General features: G+C 40.3%; 1 protein-coding gene across 1 annotated transcript in view; it reads right to left on the reverse strand.

The window, feature by feature from the left end:
* Positions 1-715: 715 nt before the first annotated feature.
* LOC127527357 (olfactory receptor 1468-like) overlaps positions 716-22,847 on the reverse strand; it is a 67,959-nt gene continuing 45,827 nt past the window's right edge. Inside the window, exon 2 of the mRNA XM_051925920.1 lies at positions 716-2,220. Within this exon, the coding sequence (XP_051781880.1) occupies positions 1,260-2,216 (957 nt within the window). The 5' untranslated portion in view covers positions 2,217-2,220 and the 3' untranslated portion in view covers positions 716-1,259. The remainder of the gene's footprint in view (positions 2,221-22,847) is intronic.

The raw sequence follows: 22,847 nt of genomic DNA on the forward strand, positions 1-22,847 counted from the left end.
CTTATTCCAAACAGTGAGCTATCACCCCTACAGGAAAACAACAACATATTATGAAATACTGTAATGGGTGCATGGCTGCTAATGGACTATGAGAGAACAGAACCCATGGGATACTTTAACTGATGAGGTGGACACAGGAGATTTGGATTTCAAAAGGGTGGACAATCTTTTGAGGGGGCGAATAGCAGAGAGAAGGTTTATAAAAGGAACACAGAGCAAGGGTTGAGGATTCAGTATACTGGAGAGATCAGAGAGAAGTTTGGAATACTACAGTAAAGTTAAAGTTAATAAAGAAAACAAAATGAGGGATGATCAAGATTAGAGAAAAGCGAGGTATCTATCTATCTATCTATCTATCTATCTATCTATCTATCTATCTATCTATCTATCTATCTATCTATCTATCTAGAGCTCCTTATCATTTCAGAACTGTGCTTCATATCCCAGAATATGGAGCTGATGAAAGGATGTCATGATCAAAGGTAAACTGTGGCTTCATGACACTGGTTGTTGAAATATTTTGTCATTATTTTCAATTTTCATCACGAAAAACAACAAAGTAAGAAATGTGACATTTATGATAGTAACAAAATTAGCAATTAAAGAAGATTTCCTGCCAAAATTTTGAATATCACGTTCATATATTTAATTTCATCTGAAAGGTAAACGGACAAACTGAAATATTTAATAACATACATAAGACGATGCAGCTTGTTTGGAAATCTAATGCCAAATACATTTTGAAATTTCTTATGCTCTCCACTGCAGCTACATAACTTTGCAGGTCTTTTCATATTTCCACAACTCTTTCCGGATTGCTACTGAAATGCACTTCTCCTAAATTTCCAGCAGGATCCTTGGGTTAAATGCTATTAATCGCTATCTAATTTAAGACATTCTGCTAAATTCTTTTTCAGAATCAGGTTTCCTTGTTTTCTTCTTAGAGAAGACGTGTCCTTTAGCCAAATGATGTTAGAAAAATCAAAGAGTAGCTCAGGAAGCTTGGACAGAGAGCAACAGTCAATACTCATGATGTGGTCTCATTCAGACCTTGCAGTGTCTAAGTTACCAGTTTCCTTTCAAATATAACAACATTTTATTTAACTTTTTTATTGAATCAGTGAAACACTGCCTGGACTTAGTATTGATAAAGTACTCTTTGAGAGTTTAAGAGTTTAAGTATCAGTTTGTGATAAGCTACACTACTATCAGTTTATCACTAAGTTTACTGAATCTCTACACAAGATGAAGTAAATATTTTATTTCCTCCTTATAGGAGTTGATCTTCTCCTAATAAAGAGTTTGTGAATGCTTTTATTTATTTCTTGATTCCTAAAACTGTAGATAATTGGGTTCAACATAGACGGCACTGCATTTCCAAGAATAAATATCACATTGTAAGTTTCTCTTGTAAACGTGACTCCCGCTCCTGGCAATATATAAAACATTGCAAGTGGAAGATAAAAAAGTCCGACCACAAGCAGGTGGGTCACACAAGTGCTGAAGACCTTACTTTTCCCACCTGCTGAATTAACCCTCAGGGCTTCAATAGCAATCCGACTGTAAGATAAGAGAATTAAAACCAGTGGGGAGACAGCATAGACAACTGCACCAGTAATCAGGGGTATTAAGTATTTGGGATCGTCAGTACATGACACATGGACCAGGGTAGCATAATCACAAAAACAGAAAGGAAGGATATTAGTATGACAAAATGATAGCTCTGAAGTAAAAATAGGGATATGCAATTTGAAACATATTGCAAAAATATTTAACACTAAGAGACTAATGACAACTTTTTTATTAGTAATGGCTAAAGGGTACTGCAAAGGATAAACAACAGCTATGTAGCGATCAAAGGCCATCAATGTTAAGAGAAGGGATTCCATTTCCTCAACATGAAGTAAAAGAAATATCTGCAACACACAGGCAGCATAAGGCACCACTGAAGAGCTGAGCAGAAGGACAGACAGCATCTTTGGGATGAGAATTGAGCCGTTTGCTAGGTCTATCACCGCCAAGGTGCCGATGTAAATGTACATTGGAGCATGGAGTTGAGGGTTCAGGATTATTACCAAGATCACCAGTAGATTTCCAAACATGGATATGAAGTAGATGAATGCAAGAGCAGAAATCATAATGGTCTTCTGGTTTGATTCAATGGCACATTGAAGTATAAATTCTGAGACAGTGATGGTAGCGTTCTTCATCTTCATAAATCTAGAAAGCAATCAAAACAAATGTTAGAATATCTAATACGTAACCTGGTGGGAGATAGTATACTATATGAACTTTTGAAGAAACAGCAGATACCATGTAAGACACTAAAAGCATACCTCAAACTAACATTGAAAAGAAGCAGATGAATGAAAGAACAGAAATCGTAAAGGTCTACTGGTTTGTTTCAATGGTATAAATTCTGAGACGGCGATGGTAGCGTTGTTCAGTTTCATAAATCGAAAGAATAATAAAAACAAAAATTAGGATGTCTGTCACGTAACCCCATGGGAAATGGTATACTCTATGAATCTTTGAAGAAACCAGGAGATGTCAAGTGAGAAGCTAACAGCACACCGTAGACCAACCGTTTAATATCACAAAATGTATGACTGATTGTGAAAGGCATTACTTTAGCTATCTCACAATCTGTTGCCCAAAGAAGTTTTTCAGCTGGTTCTCAAATGAAAGGCTAAAAAGTATGAGCTTTTAGATTTCTTCTTTAGAATAGAAAAGGTCTATTAAATATGTGTGTTCAAATCACTAAACTAAAGGCACAAGAATGATATGCTGTCACCCCTACAGCAGCAACAACACTAATCAAAAACCAGTGACCAACACAACGTCCACTCAGGTCTCACACCAAAATACAGAAAAAACAAAAATGAAGATACATGAAAAATATAAATATATATTTGAAAACGAAAAAAAGAAAATACAACCTCCAAATACCTATTTACTAACCCACCTAAAACCCTCCCCAATTAAAGCAATAGACAGATAGATGTGAAAGGCAGAATATAATACACAGATCATTTGTTGGCTGAATGTTCTCAGTGTTAACGTGTCAGAGAGAAGATGTGTAGCATTGTTTATAATCTCACTTAGGTTTTTCTTCATTTTCTCCTTCGCTTCTACCTTCAGGGAGTCCAAAGTGCATATATAACTAAGCCTGCCCTTTTAATTAGCATGTTGATTTGGTGGGCCACTCTTAAAGTGATGTTACCAACCCAGCACAACACAGTGTAGAAAATCACTTTACTTACTTACTGTAGACTTTGTTCCTTCTGCACTGGGAGTCACATTGGGTGCCAAGCAATCACAATCGACCTTGGTCAACATCAACGGCCTCAGTTTTGTCCCATGCCAAGTTTACTGTATGAAGGTCTTTGAGAAAGTTTGTCCTTGCTTCTGTTTCTCATGCACTGGTGCCCACAGCCTGAGCACTTTTAGTAGGTGTTCTGGGGACATTCTGAGAATGTGGCCTGCGAACCAGAACCAGCATTCAGTGACAATGTCGGCTAGAAAGTGAGTACTGGTTTGACAATATACTTCTTCATTTCTGACGTGGTCACAGTATGAGATACAAAGGATCTGTTGCAGGCACCGTGGCTAGAACACATTCAGGAGTTTCTCGATGGTTGCATTTGCCTTCTACGTTTCACTGGCATACATAGTGGTAGGAATTACAGTCAAATTCAGAAGGCGAATTTATTTGGTAGGACGATGCTGTTGAATGTACAAATAGACCCCAAGCAGCACATAACAGCTATCAACTTCCAAATCCAACATAGGGTATCTTGGTCAGACACAGTTTCTCGCTACAATCAGGCCCGGTCTTAGGTATTATGGGGCCCTAGGCGAAAGGGGGGTCCAGGAGCCCCCCTGGAAGCTCTGTGAAATGCGTGAAAATTAGACCAAGGAGTCGATCCGGGGCCCTAGGCGGTAACCTACTTTGCCTATGCCTGAGGCCGGGCCTGATTGGGACAAATAATGCTGTAGTATATTTAAGTATATATGGCAATTGCTCACTCGGACAATTTGTTTTGGGGGCCCCCAAGAAGGCGGGGGCCCTAAGCTATAGCTTGTGTAGCTTATACGTAAATCCTGCACTGGCTACAATGCTGCCAAGGCAGGTGAAATGGTATACTTATGTTAAGTTGAAGAAAATTCTGGAAGTTCCCCACCTGACACCTCTTTTCTGTCTCATCCTCCTTATCAATAAACCCGATAAGTAAAGAATCATCAGAGAATTTCTGCAAGTGAGATGACCTACTGTTATATTTAAAATCTGAGGTGTAAAGAGTGAACAGAAAAGGAGACAGAACTGTTTCTTGTGAGTGAAATGTACATTTTACACTTTTGCTGTTTCTTAATGTTTTGATTTTTATTCATTAACAGAATATTCCATTAGTTTGTAAATGGTAAGTATGCAAAATTCTTCTACCTCTCATTCCAGCAGAGCCAGACACACCCAATGAGTTCATCACGTATGCAGAGCCAGTACGCTCACTGACTCCGTACTTGTTTGTGCTTTCTGTTCAGTGCTTCATTCTAATCCCGCTAATTATATGTTGTGCATTGCTGACAAAGTGCATTTTTTGTTGGATTTATAATAATGAGCATGTTTTGTGTGGATCGGTTCGCAGCTGAGTGTGAAGTGGCTGGGATGGGAATCAGCACCTCCAAATCTGAGACTATAGTCCTCAGCCGGAAAAGGGTGGAGTGCTCTCTCAGGGTTGGGAGCGAGATCCTGCCCCAAGTGGAGGAGTTCAAGTATCTCAGGGTCTTGTTCACGAGTGAGGGAAGAATGGAGCGTGAGATCGACAGGCGGATCGGTGCGGTGTCCGCAGTGATGCGGGCTCTGCATCGGTCTGTCGTGGTGAAAAAAGAGCTGAGCCGTAAGGCAAAGCTCTCAATTTACCAGTCGATCTATGTTCTTACCCTCACCTATGGTCATGAGCTATGGGTAGTGACCGAAAGAACGAGATCGTGAATACAAGCGGCTGAAATGAGTTTTCTCCGCAGGGTGTCTGGGCTCTCCCTTAAAGATAGGGTGAGAAGCTCAGTCATCCGGGAGGGGCTCAGAGTAGAGCCGCTGTTCCTCCGCATTGAGAGGAGTCAGATGAGGTGGCTCGGGCATCTGATCAGGATGCCTCCTGGACGCCTCCCTGGTGAGGTGTTCCGGGCACGTCCAACCGAGAGGAGGCCCCGGGGAAGACCCAGGACACACTGGAGGGCCTGGGAATGCTTTGGGATTCTCCCGGAAGAGCTAGAAGAAGTGGCCGGGGAGAGGGAAGTCTGGGTATGTCTGCTCAAGCTGCTGCCCCCGCGACCCGACCTTGGATAAGCGGAAGAGGATGGATGGATGGATGGATGGATGGTTTTGTGTACTTTAAATTTATAACCAAATATTTAAATTTTAATAACAATTAGTTCTTGTACTGTAAATATAAATGCACCATGATAATCACCTTTCTGTTTGCAAATGAGCAGGTTATTAATAATATTCAGTATTAACATTCAAGAGTAATATGCTGTATTTTATCCATCCATTTTCCAACCCACTGAATCCGAACACAGGGTCACGGGGTCTGCTGGAGCCAATCCCAGCCAACACAGGGCACAAGGCGGGAACCAATCCCAGGCAGGGTGCCAACCCACCGCAGGACACACACAAACACACCCACACACCAAGCACACACTAGGGCCAATTTAGAATCGCCAACCCACCTAACCTGCATGTCTTTGGACTGTGGGAGGAAACCGGAGCGCCCGGAGGGGAGAACCCACGGGGAGAACATGCAAACTCCACGCAGGGAGGACCCAGGAAGCGAAGCTATATTTTATTTTGCTCAGAATTGTATTAAAACTTGGGGCATTTCCCTTTTTGTATATGAATGCTGTTTTGGGCCCACGCAGTGCCTATTTTTGGAAATTGGGATAACAATGCAATCTACTGGTTGGATTAATCAACAATGTATCAATTCTGACATTTTGGTTGTTTAGGATTGTATACGCACTCCATTGGTATTGTGGTGGACAGCCAGTGCCCTTGCCCAGCTGGGACTCCTGCTTAATGGAAGGACCGGGGGAGAGAATATACACAGAGCATTATCTCCCCTGGAGTGCTAGATGGCAGCCCCCCTGGGTTGCAGTGGTGCCTTGGATTCCCACTCGGCTTCATGCAAGTTGGAGTTCGGCACAGCCCTGTTGGGTTCTGTGAGTGCTGCAGGGACTATGAAGCACTACTTTGCCGGGCTTCCGCCTCACCCGGAAGTGCTTGTAGACCATCCTAACGGGTCACCAGAAGTACTTCTGGGTGCAAGCCACATTATTTATGTGCTTGCTGTATTTCTTAATTTAATTATATTAGGATTCCATACACACACAATTAACATGTTTGCTGCAGAACCTGAAAGGGTGTTTAACACTAGAATTACCAAAGCCTATGAAAAAGCTTGTAAACCCTGCCCACCTTAAATCCATTCTCACCTCTCTATTCAGCGTCTTTTGTGTTGTAAATGTGTCGATAAGCCCAAGCAGCAAGCAGCCTGCTATCCCATCCTCCCACCGCTGCAGAAACAGCAAAAACCTCTCCCAGCTCAAGCTTTGTTTATCAGGGAGTGGGGTACCTAGACCTGTATAGGCTAAAAAATATACCGTTATTTGGAACACATGAATTTTAGCATGCCTATGTCGATCAAACAGAGGAAGATCTGCAGTCTAGCAGTCTACTTGTGACTTTACGCTTTAGGAAGATAAGTAAATAAATCAAGGTAAATACCATTCGATCTGACTTTCATATACAAATTACAGTGACGGCAAAAGTGCGATGGCAGCTTCCACCTGCAGGTATAGACTGTTCAGTACGTGAGCGACTCTTCACGCTAGTGTTTAGATCTGGTTGGTGTATGTGATCAAAAAAAGAAGTCTGAAGTGTCAGCAGGTATTTTTCGTGTCATTACACGTGTAATTTGTGAGCATGCCCTTGTTGATCAAACACAGGAAACTTTGAAGTCTACTTGTGACTTTATGCTGTAGAAAGATAAGTAAATAAATCAAGGTAAACAACATTCAAGTCTGGCTTTTATATAAGTAACATATAAATGTTTCTTATGTAAAGACCATCACAAAACATAATCAGAAACAGGACTTTGCCCGATATGTTGGTGAGCTTTGTAAGCCGTGCTGTTTAGTTGAAGGACAGGTGTGGGGCAGAACTGACTGGCAGGATGACGTCGGACCTCGTCCTGCAACCAAATGGTGCCATCTTTTGCCTTTACGCCTGGTGCAGCTGCATTGTTCTTATATGTGAGTGGATGTTTCTTGTGGGGAGGGCTTCTGTTCTCTTTCTCCGATGTAGAATCCTCATCCTCATCTGAATTCACCACTGTTATAGCTTGACTTTATTTGAAAATTAACAGTGCCAGATCGGGGCGAGCGTGAACGCGAGTGAGAGAATAAAACTGAATAAAAAAAAGCCAACATTACTATACATTTACACCGGCTGTTACAAACTGAAATCAAATGTAAGCTTTTATTGTATAATAGTTACAATAAGAGCAGCTCACTACTCAAAACATTTACTGTATTTTGGGACACAGGAAGGCTCAAACCTGCAACCTTTCGAAGAGGAATCAGCAGCTCTTATTGCTGCGACAGCAAATCACACTGATTTATTTTTAATCGGTCATACTCTTGAATAAAAGCACACTTGTACTGTTATATTGTACCTTTTGTGAAAGTGTTTATTTGATATTTGGACTTCAGTCTTCACACAGAATACACTTCATGTCAAAATTTTGTTGTTAGTACTAAAACATGAAAAAAGTTTGTCTTTTAGGTATGTGTTCAACATTTTTTCATTTCCTGTCATCCTACATAGATCTTTGCAGACACGGAACACACATAAAATGCATGTGTTCCAAATAATGATATATTTTTTAGCCTATATAGCTCTAGGTACTTCACTCCAAAGCTTCAGCTGGGAGGGCTTTTTGCTGTTTCTGCGGTGGTGGGAGGATGGGATAGCAGGCTGCTTACTGCTTGGACTTATCAACACATTTACAAAACAAAAGACGGTGATGGAAAGGTGCGAACGGATTTAAGGTGGGCTGAGTTTACGAGTATTTTTCATAGGCTTTGGTAATTCTAGTGTTAAACTGCTTTCTGGTGTGGCTGTTTTTCTTTCTAATTGAAGAATTAGGCCAGTGGGTGTACGACCAGCCCAGTAACGTGCAACTGTTCCTCACAGTAATAGTTAAAAATCTCAGGTCCCTCATGACATTTTTTTTTTCATCTTTTACATTAGGCCACACATTCTCACAACTACTTCACTGCTATTATTCTATTTATCTGTGTCTCAAGCTTAAAGTTGCTTTCCAACAGCATAAGGTGGTCCTGCTGCTAGAGAAGACAGGAGGAGAGCTGCAGACTGTCAGTCTTTATTTGAACTTTTCAGAGTTGGAAATATTTGAAAAAAATATTAAAATAAAAAATAATATAAAGCAAAATCACATTTCCAAAAAATCAAAACTGAGGGATCTAGCGATACCCCTATCCTTTAGTGGGCCATAACCAGGACTTTAACTTGGGCCCTCACCAGCAGTTGAATTAGCACTGAAAAATTATCTTTATATACAGTAATTAAAATACACAATCACCCAATCTATATGCCCACTAAAACACCTTTTGTTTCTTCTGTTGTTCGTTGTGCCCAGTAACGGTCCAATTGTCTAAATAACGTGACACCTTTATAATACAAATATTTAAATCCAAGTGAAGAAAGAATATGTTATCACAGACAAAACTTAATATGGTAAAGGATAATGTTTTCAAAAACCAACCACTTTAATTGCACCAAACTGCAAAATAACAAAATGTACAGTAAAAAAAGAGAGTAACTTAGCCATTAAATAACAAAAAAAAGTACATATAATAATAATAATAATAATAGTAAATGAATACATTTGAATTTTTTAAACACTAGGAGCTGAGTCGATGACAGAACAGAGAGCTGTATCTGTGGTATCTAAACAGGACAAGCTATTATGAACAAAATAAAATTATTTTTGACTTATTTGTGTAATTGGAAATGCTCTCAATTTAACAGACACTGGATAGGAATCCCTTCTGCATACCATGCATAGGCTGTCTTCTAATATATCTAATGAAAACATGTCCAGATTTTTTATAATAATTCTTTTCATTTATATAGTGCATTTCTCACTACTCAAAGTGCTTTGCATAATTAGTGGGGAGTCACCACCATTGTGCAACTTCCACCTGTAGGTTGCGACAGCAGCCATTTTGCATGAATACACTCACTAGACATAAGCTGTTAAGTGGTGCCACAGAGAGTCAGGACGGTGCCATTTTTACACACTGTGTCCCCATTTCCCACATTCAGACCACAGGGTGAGTGCCCACTGCAGGCATCGCTGACACCTATTCCAGAATTTACTCTTAATAACTCTTAATATTTGTTTCCTTACAATGAAAAAGTTCAACTGCTTACAACTCATACCTCACAGTTCCAGAATCAGCCTTGTTGCTCTCCTCTGGACTTTATTGTAGCACTGCTTGAGGTTTTACAAGATAGTTTTAGTTATGTATGTACGAGATGGTGAACCTTCAATAATTTTTTTTCATCATGTGGTTTAGACATTCTGTAGCTCACTTTCCCTAAGAATTAACTCAAAAACTTTTGTTGTGATACCATTATTGCTGTCATGGACATTCAATAACATAAGTACTGAATAATTAGAAGACAACTTCAATAAACAGGAAACTACTTCTGTAAAATATATAAATCACAAGCTTGCTAGTGTGTTCTATAGTTTGACAAGTAATACTTATAACAGAATACAGTAAATACCTGCTAAAGATTCAAACTACTCAGGAAATGGCTCTAAAGCAGCAGAGACAGAGCAACAGAGAGTGTGTTTGAAGTTATCTCTAGCAGATATGACTGAGAAGCGATGGGAAAGTGACTACCCTGAGTAGACCACGTGAAAACAAAATCTGTACAAAATAATAGTATGAGGGTTGAATGAAAAGAAATACTTTGAATTTCATATCTCATCTACAGAGGGCAGCAGTGATATGCGATACATTATGTACGTTCTCCGCTATCACCCCAGTTTACAGCAGGTCATTATGAATGGCTGTTTTCTTATTGTTTGCTATGTAATGGCACCCTGTGCTGTACCCTCATCAGTGTGATTTACACAATGTGCTGTGATTGAGTTCCTGATAGCAGATGATGTTATTCCAATTGAAATTTATTGATGTATGCAAGCTGTTTATGGGGATAGCTGCTTTCTGAAATTTAAAGGAGACCTTTGTGGGCAACATTATGCATCCAACAAAGAAGCTGAGGATTTCTTCAGGACATTTGTGTGGAATGGACTTCAACCGTGATGGCTTCACAAAACTTATTTAATGCTGGCAAAAATGCATACAGTTATCTGATGACTATGTAGAAAAATGAGTATACATAATTAAAGAGCCTATTCTAGGATAATTTATTAATACATTACCATATGGTTAACATTACTTGCTAAATTAATACATAAGGATACCTTTCAGATTTTTTCAACATTCCCAGTTCTTCCAAAAGCCATGCGTCTTGTTCATTTCCTACATTTTGAAGTGTCTCAGTGAAATCCGTCTCATTACAGTTCTGTATTCTTTGTGCCTTCTTCTCCTTTAATTTAATTGATAAGCCTAATAATTTAAGAGAAACATGAGGAACCTCATTTCTATTGCTGCAATTAGAAACATTTTGATAAAATAACATAAAGCAGGAAAGCCCAACATGTCCTTGGTTTGTCCATCTCTATTTGTTTTGACTCGGTCCTTTTATTGAGAAACAAACACACAGGGGACCTGAGACACTGCTGTACCTAAAACAGTTTTCTCTTGTGGCTTCTTCTTGTTAATGATAAAGTGGTTTCTAAAAACTCATTTAATTGCAATATTTTTAACACACCTGGCCTGCCTTGTGTGAATTGGGGATTTACAGTCTAATGGTTACTTACCGTTCTAATTGTTCAGAGCAGCAGTTTGTCACATATGCTGTTAATGTGTCACTTATGTTAACTTCTAACAAGAGCAAGGATGTCATCACGCACGCTCTGGAAGTTGGCAGGGGGTGACACAAATGCTATGGTGCCATTCACGAGTTCTGTTAGGCATTTTTCTATTTATTGGCATATTTGTGAATAATGTGAGCTGATAAACTTTTCTTTCTTATTGTGAGAAAATAAGCAAATACACAGATGAAGCACTGGGGTCTGTGGTGGCACCCTGTTTAATGGGTAAAAAGTAATTATAGGCAAGAATAAAGAAAAAAGGACTGTTCATTCTGAGGTTGGGCTTCTTCAGCCTGAAAATGGAGCTCTTGCGGGTGGAGTTCTGTCTCCATCAGTTGACGAATCGAGAATGAATGTGGACTTCTGGTCTGACCATTTCTTAAACAGGGTGTGGAGCAGGAACTGGGTATTCTGGTACCAGCGAGGAAATAACATCAGAAGTAAGTATTGCTGTGGTCCACCACTTTGGACGTAAAAATGGAGAGAAAATCCCACCATTCTCAGTCCCCCTTTGCTACCTGAGCAAACCCACAAAGTGCTCTCTAGGTGCCCATCTGGCATAAGTTTTTAAGAAGGGGTTGAACATTCATTCAGTTCAGGATATTCTTCGATTGTACTCTTACCAGTAAACAGTCCCAGGGTGCACCTGCAAATTTATAAATATTAAAAAGCAGTAGAAATATAGAAAATGCACATGGTTTAATTTTTTTGGTAGATCGCACAGTTTGATGGTAGGGAACATCCTGGATGAAGTGCCAGTCAATTGCAGGACACAATTATAAACCACAGTGAACAAATGTTCAAATACCAATCAACCTAACCTGAATATTATTGGAATCAATTTGAATTAAACTTAATTGCCAGATGTTGTATTTGCTAGCAGTTTGGCTACCACAATTGCAAAAAACAAACGCCAATACAATGTACAGAATATTACATTTCAACATTGCAACATACAACAGCAACCAGCAAAAGTATAGTGCAGAAAAACATAAATCAAAACTATATCACAAATGTACCCATAAATAGAAGTCTTTAAAATGAATAAGAATTATGGTTGGAGATGGTGTTTGGACATCCAGGATACATTGTGGGTGGGTTGGCACCCTGCCTGGGATTGGTTCCTGCCTTGTGCCCTGTGTTGGCTGGGATTGGCTCCAACAGACCCCCGTGACCCTGTGTTCGGATTCAATCAAAGGTAATATCAGCCATCCAGCTCAGATTATGCTTTCTTTTTTTATTTTTACTCACCCAGCTAATGAGGACATCTTTATTTGTTGACTTTCAGAGGCAGGATGGAATTTGTCCAGGTTCATTCAACCCTTTGGCAAAGAGATGTCAAGATGGAGGATTAACAATATAATGTGCAGTTCTGTGATGGACAGACAGCTGCTGATGAACTATGAGAGAGCAGGAATTGTGGGATACTTTAACTGGTTGGGTTGACATGGAAGATTTTGACTTCAAAAGGATGGACAATTCTCTGAGGAGATGAGTAACTGAGAGGAGGTTTTAAAAAAGGAAGGAAGAGCAAAGGGATTGAGGGTTCGAGAGACTGCAGAGAGAAGTTAGGAGTAGTTACAGTAACCTTTTAAATTTTTAAAGAAAACAGAATGTGAGATGATCGAGATAATTCAAAAGAGAGGCAGAGCTCCTCATTGTTTCAGAGATGTGCTTTATGAAAGGGCACATTGACAGGATATCAGGAAAACCTGTGGCTTTATGACAATGGCTATGACGTATATGGAAGTAACAAAATTTATTTAAGAGCTATGCATCATAACATAGAATATGGAGCTGATGAAAGGACACAATAACAGGATAACAATATCACACTGGTTGTTGAAATATTTTGTCAGCATTTTCAACAGCATCAGTAAAAAGAAAAGATTAACTTTTATGAAAGTAACAAAATTTGTAACGAGAAGACAGTTTTCTGCAAAAAATTTACATATCATGTTCATAGATTTAATTTCATCATCTGAAAGGTGAATACACAAACTGAAGTAATTGATGACTTGTATAAGACAACATAGCTTGTTTTGGTTATCTAAAGGCTAAATTCTCCCATATCCCAGATATATTTTTAAATTAATTAGGGTTTCCACTGCAGCTACATGACTTTGTAGTTTCTTTCACATTTCCGTAACTCTTTCCAGATTGCTTTTTTAAATGCACTAAATATCCAACAGTATTCATGGGTTATATGCATATTAAACACTATATACACTAGAACATTATTTAAATTTTTTAAATTAATTGGATTAACACATTATCTGGACTAAGTATTGGCAAAGCACAGTTTAACAGTCTATGCATCAATTTGTAACAAGTTACACATCCCTAACCTAACCCTAATCTCAACACAACATACAGTATATTTTTATTTCCTTCTTATATGAGTTTATGTTCTTCTGATAAAGAGTGTATGAATACTTTTATTTATTTCTTTATTCCTAAAACTGTAGATAACAGGGTTCATCATAGACGGCATCTCATTTCCATGAATAAGCATAACGTTGTAAGTTTTTCTTGTTATCGTCACTCCTGCTCCTGGCAATATACACTGCCTGGCCAAAAAAAAAGTCGCCACCTGGATTTAACTAAGCAAATAGGTACGAGTCTCCTATTGGATAATTACTGCATGGGCGATTATCTTTTAGCTGGCAACAAGTTATTTAATCCCAACTGGTGCAATGAGTTGCTTCTCATTATTTAAATAACCATGTCGAAAGACACATCTTGTGGTCGTGGAAAAGATGTTAGTCTGTTTGAGAAGGGTCAAATCATTGGCATGCATCAAGCAGAGAAAACATCTAAGGAGATTGGAGAAACTACTAAAATTGGGTTAAGAACTGTCCAACGCATTATTAAAAACTGGAAGGATAGTGGGGACCCATCGTCTTCGAGGAAGAAATGTGGCCGGAAAAAAATCCTGAATGATCGTGATCAGGCAATCACTTAAACGTTTGGTGAAATCAAATCGAAGAAAAACAACAGTAGAACTCAGGTCTATGTTTAATAGTGAAATTAAGAGCATTTTCACACACACAATGCGAAGGGAACTCAAGGGATTGGGACTGAACAGCTGTGTAGCCGTAAGAAAACCACTAATCAGTGAGGCAAACTGGAAAATAAGGCTTCAATTTGCTAGGGAGCATAAAGATTGGACTCTGGAGCAATGGAAGAAGTTCATGTGGTCTGATGAGTCCAGATTTACCCTGTTCCAGAGCTGAGAATCTTTGGGATGTGCTGGAGAAGGCTTTGCGCAGCGGTCAGACTCTACCATCATCAATGCAAGATCTTGGTGAAAAATTAATGCAACACTGGATGGAACTAAATCTTGTGACATTGCAGGAGCTTATCGAAACAATGCCACAGCGAATGCATGCCGTAATCAAAGCTAAAGGCGGTCCAGTGAAATATTTGAGTGTGTGACCTTTTTTTTTGGCCAGGCAGTGTATAAAACAATGAAAGTGGAACATAAAATAGTCCGACCACGAACAGGTGGGTCACACAAGTGCTGAAAACTTTACTTTTCCCTCCTGCTAAAGAAATCCTCAGAGCTTCAATAGCAATCCGAGTGTAGGAAATGAGAATAAAAATTCCTGGGAAGACACCAGAGACAACTAGAGCGGCAGACAATGGTATTAAGTATTTAGGATCTTCAGAACAAGTTACATGGACCATGGTAGTATAATCACAGAAACAGAAAGGAAGGATATTGGTGTGACAGAATCATAGCTCAGAAACAGAAATGGTGATATGTAGTTTGAACCTTATTGCAAAAATGTATTACTATTAAAATATTTAACACTAACAGAATATTGATAACTGTTTTAATTAGTAATAAGCGAAGGGTACCGCAAAGGGTAAATGACAGGTATGTAGTGATCAAAGGCCATAAAGACTAAAAGAAGGGATTATATTATCTCTACATGAGCCATAAGAAACATCTGCAACATACAGTACAGGCCCCATAAGGCACAACAGGAGAACTGAGCAGAAGAACTGAGAGTATCTTTAGGATAAGAATTGAGTAGTTTGCTTTGTCTATCACTGCCAATGTTGATATGTAAATGTACAATGGAACACGAAGCTGAGGATTCAGGATTACTATCACAATCACCAGCAGATTTCCAAATTATGAAAAGAAGCAGATGAATGAGAGAACAGAAATGTAAATGTCTACTGGTTTAATTCAATGATATAAATTCTGAGGTGGTGATGGTAGTGTTGTTCATCTTCATAAATCTAAAGAATAACAGAAAAACAAATATTAGTGTATCTGTCACGTAACCCTATGGGAAATAGTATACTCTATGAATCTTTAAAGAAACAGTAGACCAACCGTTTAACATCACAAAATGTATACTGTAACTGATTGGGAAAGGGATTAGCTTTATCTATCCCACAATCTTTTGCCCAAAGTATGATTTAGTTGTTTCTCAAATGAAAGATTAAAAAGTGTGAGATTTTAGATTTCTTCTTTAGAATTGGGCTGCTTAATATGTAATCCTCCAAAATAACTAAACCAAAGGCGCAACAATTGAACTCTCCCACCCCTAGAGCAGCAGCAACAGCCCCAATGCTGTAGCAACTCACAGCAGAAGGTGTTGCTCCATTCAACATTCACTGACATCTGCAAGCTGTTTATGATGATAACTGTTTTTAAAATTGGAAGAAGACCTTCCTGGACATCACTACACAAGCACAAGCTGAGAATGTTGTCAGTATGGGGTTGCAAAAACAGAGTGTGGACTTCTATCTTGACAGCTTCATAAAACTTAAAATAAAACTTATTTTCATTGGAAAAAATGTGTAGAGTAATCTAGGAGCCATATAGAAAATAAAAACACACAATTCATGAGCAAATTCTAAGAATGTTTTCTGTGTTTAATTTACTGAAATATTCCAATGCAGAATCTGAAGAAGATGTGGAGGCTTTACTTTTCATTTAGTCCTTGTATGCAGTAAGTTGTTAAATAAATACATTAAAGAGACCTTTCAGATTGTTTCTACATTTCCTGCTGTGTTCTCCAGTTCTTCTAAAACTGAGAATCTTGTTCATCTTCTGAACTGTCTTAGTGAAATCCATCCATCCATTTTCCAACCCGCTGAATCCGAACACAGGGTCACGGGGGTCTGCTGGAGCCAATCCCAGCCAACACAGAGCACATGGCAGGAACCAATCCCGGGCAGGGTGCCAACCCACCGCACGACACCTTAGTGAAATCTGTCTCATTAAAATTGATGTATGTGTTTCTTCACCTGATAATTACATGATAAATATAAATATATAAATAAATACGTTAAAGATACCTTTCAGATTTTTTATACATTTACTGCTATGTTCTCCAATTCTTCCGAAGCTCATCTTCTGAACTCTTTTAGCAAAATCTGTCTCATTACAATCCTGTATTCTATGTGTTTCTTCACCTGATAATTACATGATAAACCTGAATATTTAACAGAAGCACAAAAAATCTGATTTTTATTGCTGCAGATAGAAAATGTCTGATAAAATAACATAAAACAGCAAAGCCCAACATGGCTTAGATAATCCCGTCTCTGTTTATCATGGCTCAGTTCTTTTATTGGGACACTAAAACACAGGAAACCCGAGTGACTGCTGGACGTAAAATGATTTTCTCTTGTGGCTTCTTCTTGTTATTGGCAAAATGATTTCTAAAAACGCATGTATTTAACTTGTTTTTTAACAAACCCGAATTGCCTTGTGCAAATTGGGAATTTATTTATAATGTAATGGTCATCCACCATTTTAATTGTTCAGAGCAGCAGTACATCACATATCCTGTTTATGTGTCATTTAATTTAATGTCTAAGCAGAACACTGATGTCATCACACATGCACTGTCAGATTTCAAGTGTGGCATTGTAGGATTTTTGGTGATTAATAATTAATAAGACAGCCACCTAGGAGAATGCCATAATATTTAGGGATTTGAAAAAGAAATTTGAACTTGGTTATTTACTAATCAGTTTTGCCTTCGGCAATATCGCTAATTAATCAAATAATACAGCAAGGCTCCTACTTTATTTACCTTACCTTTCTCTGTTGTAGGATGAAGTCTCCGGCCTTTAGACTTATATCAAGGTAACTGAAGCACACTCGTTTTAAGAAACAGAATAATTTAAATTATTAATAAACACAAGGATTATAGCTGTAAGATAAATGCATATATATGATGATATATAAGACTGCATGCAGACAGAGTAGACAAACCAACATACAGTATAACATACAGGCTGGCTGTTTACTGGTAATTAGAGTTCATTTTAATCTTGGCAGTGATAATTAGTTTTATGATACCAAATCTTTTTGGATGATGTCCGATGTTGTGTGGAGTTGTTGCTTTGTGGTTGGTTCGGGTTCAAGCGGAGAATTCTTTATGCGTTGGAGTGCACTCTTTCTCTTTGCTGCATGATCCTTGTCAGTGCTGTGCTGCTGCTGCTGCTGCTGCTTCTTCAGCTTGCCTACTGCTGTCTTTTGCCACTCATTCTGACCCGAGAGTTTAGATGCTGAAGTACCACACTTGAAGTAATGGCTACTTCTCAGCCTTGTTAGACTATAGGCACACAGCTTTGGCTTGATAGACTGGGTCTCAGCTTCCAGTCCACAAAGACAAGAGTTTGTCAAATTCGGCATTCCAAGGATGAGTGGTTCATAGCTTTTAGTTTAAGAAAAGATTTTAGAAAGTCCCAAAGTTCCCTAGGATTTCCTAGAGAATTTGAGTGTGTTCAATTCACAATTCTCCAGATTTGTTTTTGCTCCTCCTGATTCTCTGTCATTCTTTGCTCCTTCTCCCTTATTTATAGAGATGAGGTGCATGTGCTTTTAAAGGAAGGTTAAACCTTCTCCTGATTGGGTTAAAATCACTTCCAGTTACAAAATCAGTGTCTTGTAATAAGAGAGTTCTTCCGATCATACTAGTTGTCATCTCTTGAATTATAGATCTTTGTTCTTCTTTGAGTCAATTTTGCATTTTCTGGCTCAAGAGGTCTGCAGAGGGACCTCTGGAGAGATGCCAGTTCAAGTCTCATTTACACCTTCCTTATAAGATGAAGTCGAGTCAGATCCTGGTCCAGGCTGGAGTTCAGTCACTTACTGTAGTTTGGAATACAGGTGGCGGAAGGCACAGCTGGATGTCTGCATCCTTGTTAAATCTGCTTTCTTAACAGGCCTGGTGTGCCACAGAAGCCTAGCAGAATGAGCAATGCCCACTTTGTCCTACAACGTCTAAGACAAGGTGCCATCATGAGTCCTTAATTCATATTGTTGAGCATTGTTATATGTGTGGGCATATTCATAAATAATTTGAACTGATTGTTTTCTTTCCTTGGATTATAAGAAAAGTAAATACACAGTGTTGGAGTTCATGGTGGTTCCCTGTTTAATGAGAACAAGGTAATTTGGGGCAAAAATATAGAAAAAGTATCACTTGGTCCAAAATAGAGCTTCGTCAGCCTGGAAGTTTGAGGTCCTGAGGGTAAGGTTTCCATCTCCATCATTTGCAGGTTTGTGAATGAATGTTGAATATCCAAATAGGGTGCTGGGTGGAAGCAGTGCTTTAGTGGCATTAGGGGTCAGTGGCAGTGTCCATTTTAGGGTCAGAAAAGGAAAGGAAGTCACACCATTCTCAGTCCTATCATGTCCTACCTGCGCAAAGCCTGCAAAGTGCTTATTAAGTTATAGATAGATAGATAGATAGATAGATCTTTATTGTCATTGTCACTTTTACAAAGGAACAACGAAATTGAAGGTGCAATCAACTCAGTGTGAGGAATAAGGGTTAAAATGACAAAAAGACAGAATATAATAACAAACCGAATAGTAATAAATATACAAATTGCACTTGTTGACCTAAGGTATATATTGCACATTGGAAGAATAATATAGAGCAGTTTTATTTTGAGTTCAGGGCCATGATTGCTTTCGGATAAAAGCTGTTTTTAAGGCGGTTTGTCCTAGTTTTCATAGCTCTGTATCTCTTGCCCGATGGCAAAAGCTGGAAGAGGCAATGACCGGGATGTGATGAGTCCTGTGAAATGTCTATTGCTTTTTTGCGGCTTCGGGAGGTGTAGATTTGTTCCAGAGTGGGGAGGGTACAACCAATTGTTCTCTCCGCTATCCTGACGACCCTGTGTAGCGCTTTCTTTTCTGAGGAAGTGCAACTGCCGTACCACACACACAGTCCGTACGTGAGCACACTCTCGATGGAACAATGATAAAAAGCAAGGAGCAGATTTTTTGGGAGGTGGTTCTTTCTGAGAATTCTCAGAAAATACAGTCTCTGCTGTGCCTTCTTTAGCAGCTCCTTGGTGTTGGCACTCCAGGTCAGGTCATCCTCCAGCTCCATACCCAGAAACCTGAACACCGGGACCCTCTCCACACATGCCCCGCCAATGGTGAGTGGCTGGATGTCAGTTTTGTTTTTCCTAAAGTCAATAACAAGCTCCTTTGTTTTTTTGTTGTTGAGGAGCAGGTTATTGACTGTGCACCACTCTGACAGTCGCTCCACCTCGTCCCTGTATGCTAGCTCACCCTCCTTGCCCGAGATGAGTCCGACCACCGTCGTGTCATCCGCAAACTTTATAATCTTGTTGCTATGGTGAGTGGGGACACAGTCATATGTGTAGAGGGTGTAGAGGAGCGGGCTGAGCACACAACCCTGCGGCGTCCCGGTGTTGAGGCTGAGAGCAGTGGATGTGTGGAGACCCAGCCTGACCCTCTGGGAGCGACCCGACAGGAAGTCCAGTATCCAACTGCAGGTGAGTGATGGAAGTCCCAGATCTGCCAGTTTGGACACCAGTCGTTGTGGGAGGATGGTGTTAAACGCCGAGCTGAAGTCTACAAAGAGCAGTCTGGCGTAACTCCCCTGCTGCTCCAGGTGGGTCAGGGCAGCATGAAGGGCTGTGGCCACAGCATCCTCCGTGGATCTCTTTGCTTTGTAAGCAAACTGAAATGGGTCCAGGTCTGCTGGCAGGCAGGCGATGATATGACTCCGCACCAGTTTCTCAAAGCACTTCATGATGACAGATGTGAGTGCCACTGGGCGGAAATCATTCAGACTGTTCATGTTGGATTTTTTTGGCAGCGGAACAATGATTGAGGACTTGAGGCAGGATGGGACAGTGGCCTGGGACAGGGACTGGTTGAAAATCCTGGTGAAGATTCCGGCCAGTTGATCTGCACAGTCTTTCAGCACCCGTCCAGCCACACCGTCGGGTCCTGCAGCCTTCCTCGGGTTCACTTTCCTCATCACCCGCCTCACCTCACACACTTCCACTGTGAGTAAATTGCTGTTGTGAACAGGCTGTTGTGATGGAGCTGCTGTTGGTGTCGCCTCAAAGCGGGCAAAGAAGATGTTCAGCTCCTCTGCCAGAGAAGCGTCTCCCTCAGCAGCCAAGGAGTTGCTGGATTTGTAGCCGGTGATGTGCTGGACACCCTGCCACACCTGCCTGGTGTTGTTACTCCTCAGATGATCTTCTATCCTCCTTCTGTATGCTGCCTTGGCCTCTCGGATGCCTCTCTTCAGGTTCGCTCTGGCTACACTGTAAAGAGCCCCATCCCCAGACCTGAAAGCAGTATTCCTAGCTTTCAGCAGACTCTGGACATCCCTCGTCATCCAGGGCTTCCTGTTAGGATAAATCCTTATGCGTCTGTCCCTGGTGACGTTGTCCGTGCAGAACCTGATGTAATCCAGGACTGCAGTAGTGTGGTACTCCAAGTCTTGGTGATAGAAAACCTCCCAATCGGTTCTCTGGAAGCAGTCCTGCAACTGTTGGGAGGCCTCCTTGGGCCATATGGTAACAGTCCTGGTCATAATGGGAGCTTGTTTCCTGAGGGGAGTATATGCAGGGATTAGAAGCAGAGATGTATGATCAGACTGGCCAAGGTGTGCTAGGGGTTTAGCCCTATAGGCCTGTCTGATATTTGTGTACAACTTGTCCAGTGTTTTTACTCCCCTGGTTGCACACTTTATGTGTTGATGGAATTGAGGGAGAACTGCTTTCAGATCTACATGATTAAAGTCCCCAGAAATGATGTGAACAGCCTCAGGATACTTGCTCTGTTTACTGCTGATGGTGTCATGCAAAAGCCCCAGAGCCGAGTTAGCATTAGCATCAGGTGCTATGTACACAGCAGTTAGCAGTATAGCATTGAATTCACGGGGGAGGTATATGGGTCTGCATTTAATTGTCATAAACTCCACGTCTGGAGAGCAGTGTCTGGTGACTATGGTGGAATTTGTGCACCAGCTATTGTTCACATAAATGCACAGCCCCCCTCCTCTCTTCTTACCGGATTGCTCTGTCCTGTCTTGCCGGTGTGCTGTGTGGCCTGCTATCTCGATCGCCGTGTCCGGTATGAGTGGATTAAGCCACGTCTCCGTGATCAACAATATGCAGCAGTCCCTGATGATCTTTTCCGTTGCAATCCGCAGCTGCCACTCGTCCAGTTTGTTTGCCAGCGACCTCACATTTGAGGAGAAAATGCTTGGAAGCGGTGGTTTGTGTGGCTGCTTCCTTAGCCTCACTAGCACGCCGCCTCGGCACCCCCTCTTTTGTTTACGTTCTTTGCGCCGCCGCCGTCTCCTCGAAGCTGGGATTGTAATCCACGGAGAGCCCGGTGTTCGTGCGATGTCGTCCGGAATGTTGTGGACGCGGAGAAACTCGGAGGTCGAGCAACTCTCGCTCCGTAAACCGATAGATAAAATATCCTGCCGGCTATACGTGTATTTATCCAGGCAGGGTGGAAAAAACACAATCTGAGTCGGAGAGCACACAGCCGCAGCGTCTAAGCGCGCCGCCATTGTAGTATCAAGATGGGGATAAATGTTTATCCATTTCATTATATTCTTATATTGGGCTGTTCCTAGAAGCTTCCTTCATGGTGCATCTACTAATTGATGAATATAAAAAAAACAGTAGAAAAGTAGAACATTTACCTGATTTAATTATTTGTTAAATCACAGTTTTATGTCAGGAAGCATTCATGGATGAGGTGCAAGCTCATTGCAGGACACATTCATACCTCTGTCCATATTCAGTCACACTGGACAAATTTTGAAACCCTAATCAACCTAACCTGAATGTCACTGGAATCAAATGGAATTGAACTTAACTGCCAGACGTCATATTTGCTTGGAGTTTATCTACAATAACAGCAAAACACAACCTTCAATACAATGTACAGAATATAACATTACAACATTATATAAAACAGTGACTAAGAATAATATTCGTTGCACAAAACTGTATAACAGTAGTACTCTACACCTACCTGTAGAATATAAGCCTTTAAAATGAGTCATAATTAAGGCTGGCAGGAGCTGTTAGGACATCTAAGTGACAGTAATTGAACAGCCCTGACAGGATCAATGCACCATTGGTAAGTCTGCAGTATGATAAAAGGCATAGTTAGTGTTTTAGTGGGTGTGTGAGTGTGTGTTTATGTGATGTACAGTCTTTGCATTAGGACAGCTAGTACAATACAATACAATACAATTTATTTTTGTATAGTCCAAAAGCACACAAGAAGTGCCACAATGGGCTTTAACAGGCCTCCAGCCTTGACTCTCTAAGATCACAAGGAAAAACTCTAGTAGGGAAAAATGTAAGAAACCTTGGGAAAGGCAGTTCAAAGAGAGACCCCTTTCCAGGTAGGTTGGGCATGCAGTGGGTGTCAAAAAAATAACATACAACACAATACACAGAACAAAACAC

The sequence above is a fragment of the Erpetoichthys calabaricus genome, chromosome 4 (genome assembly GCF_900747795.2).
Source record: "Erpetoichthys calabaricus chromosome 4, fErpCal1.3, whole genome shotgun sequence".
Lineage (NCBI taxonomy): Eukaryota > Metazoa > Chordata > Cladistia > Polypteriformes > Polypteridae > Erpetoichthys > Erpetoichthys calabaricus.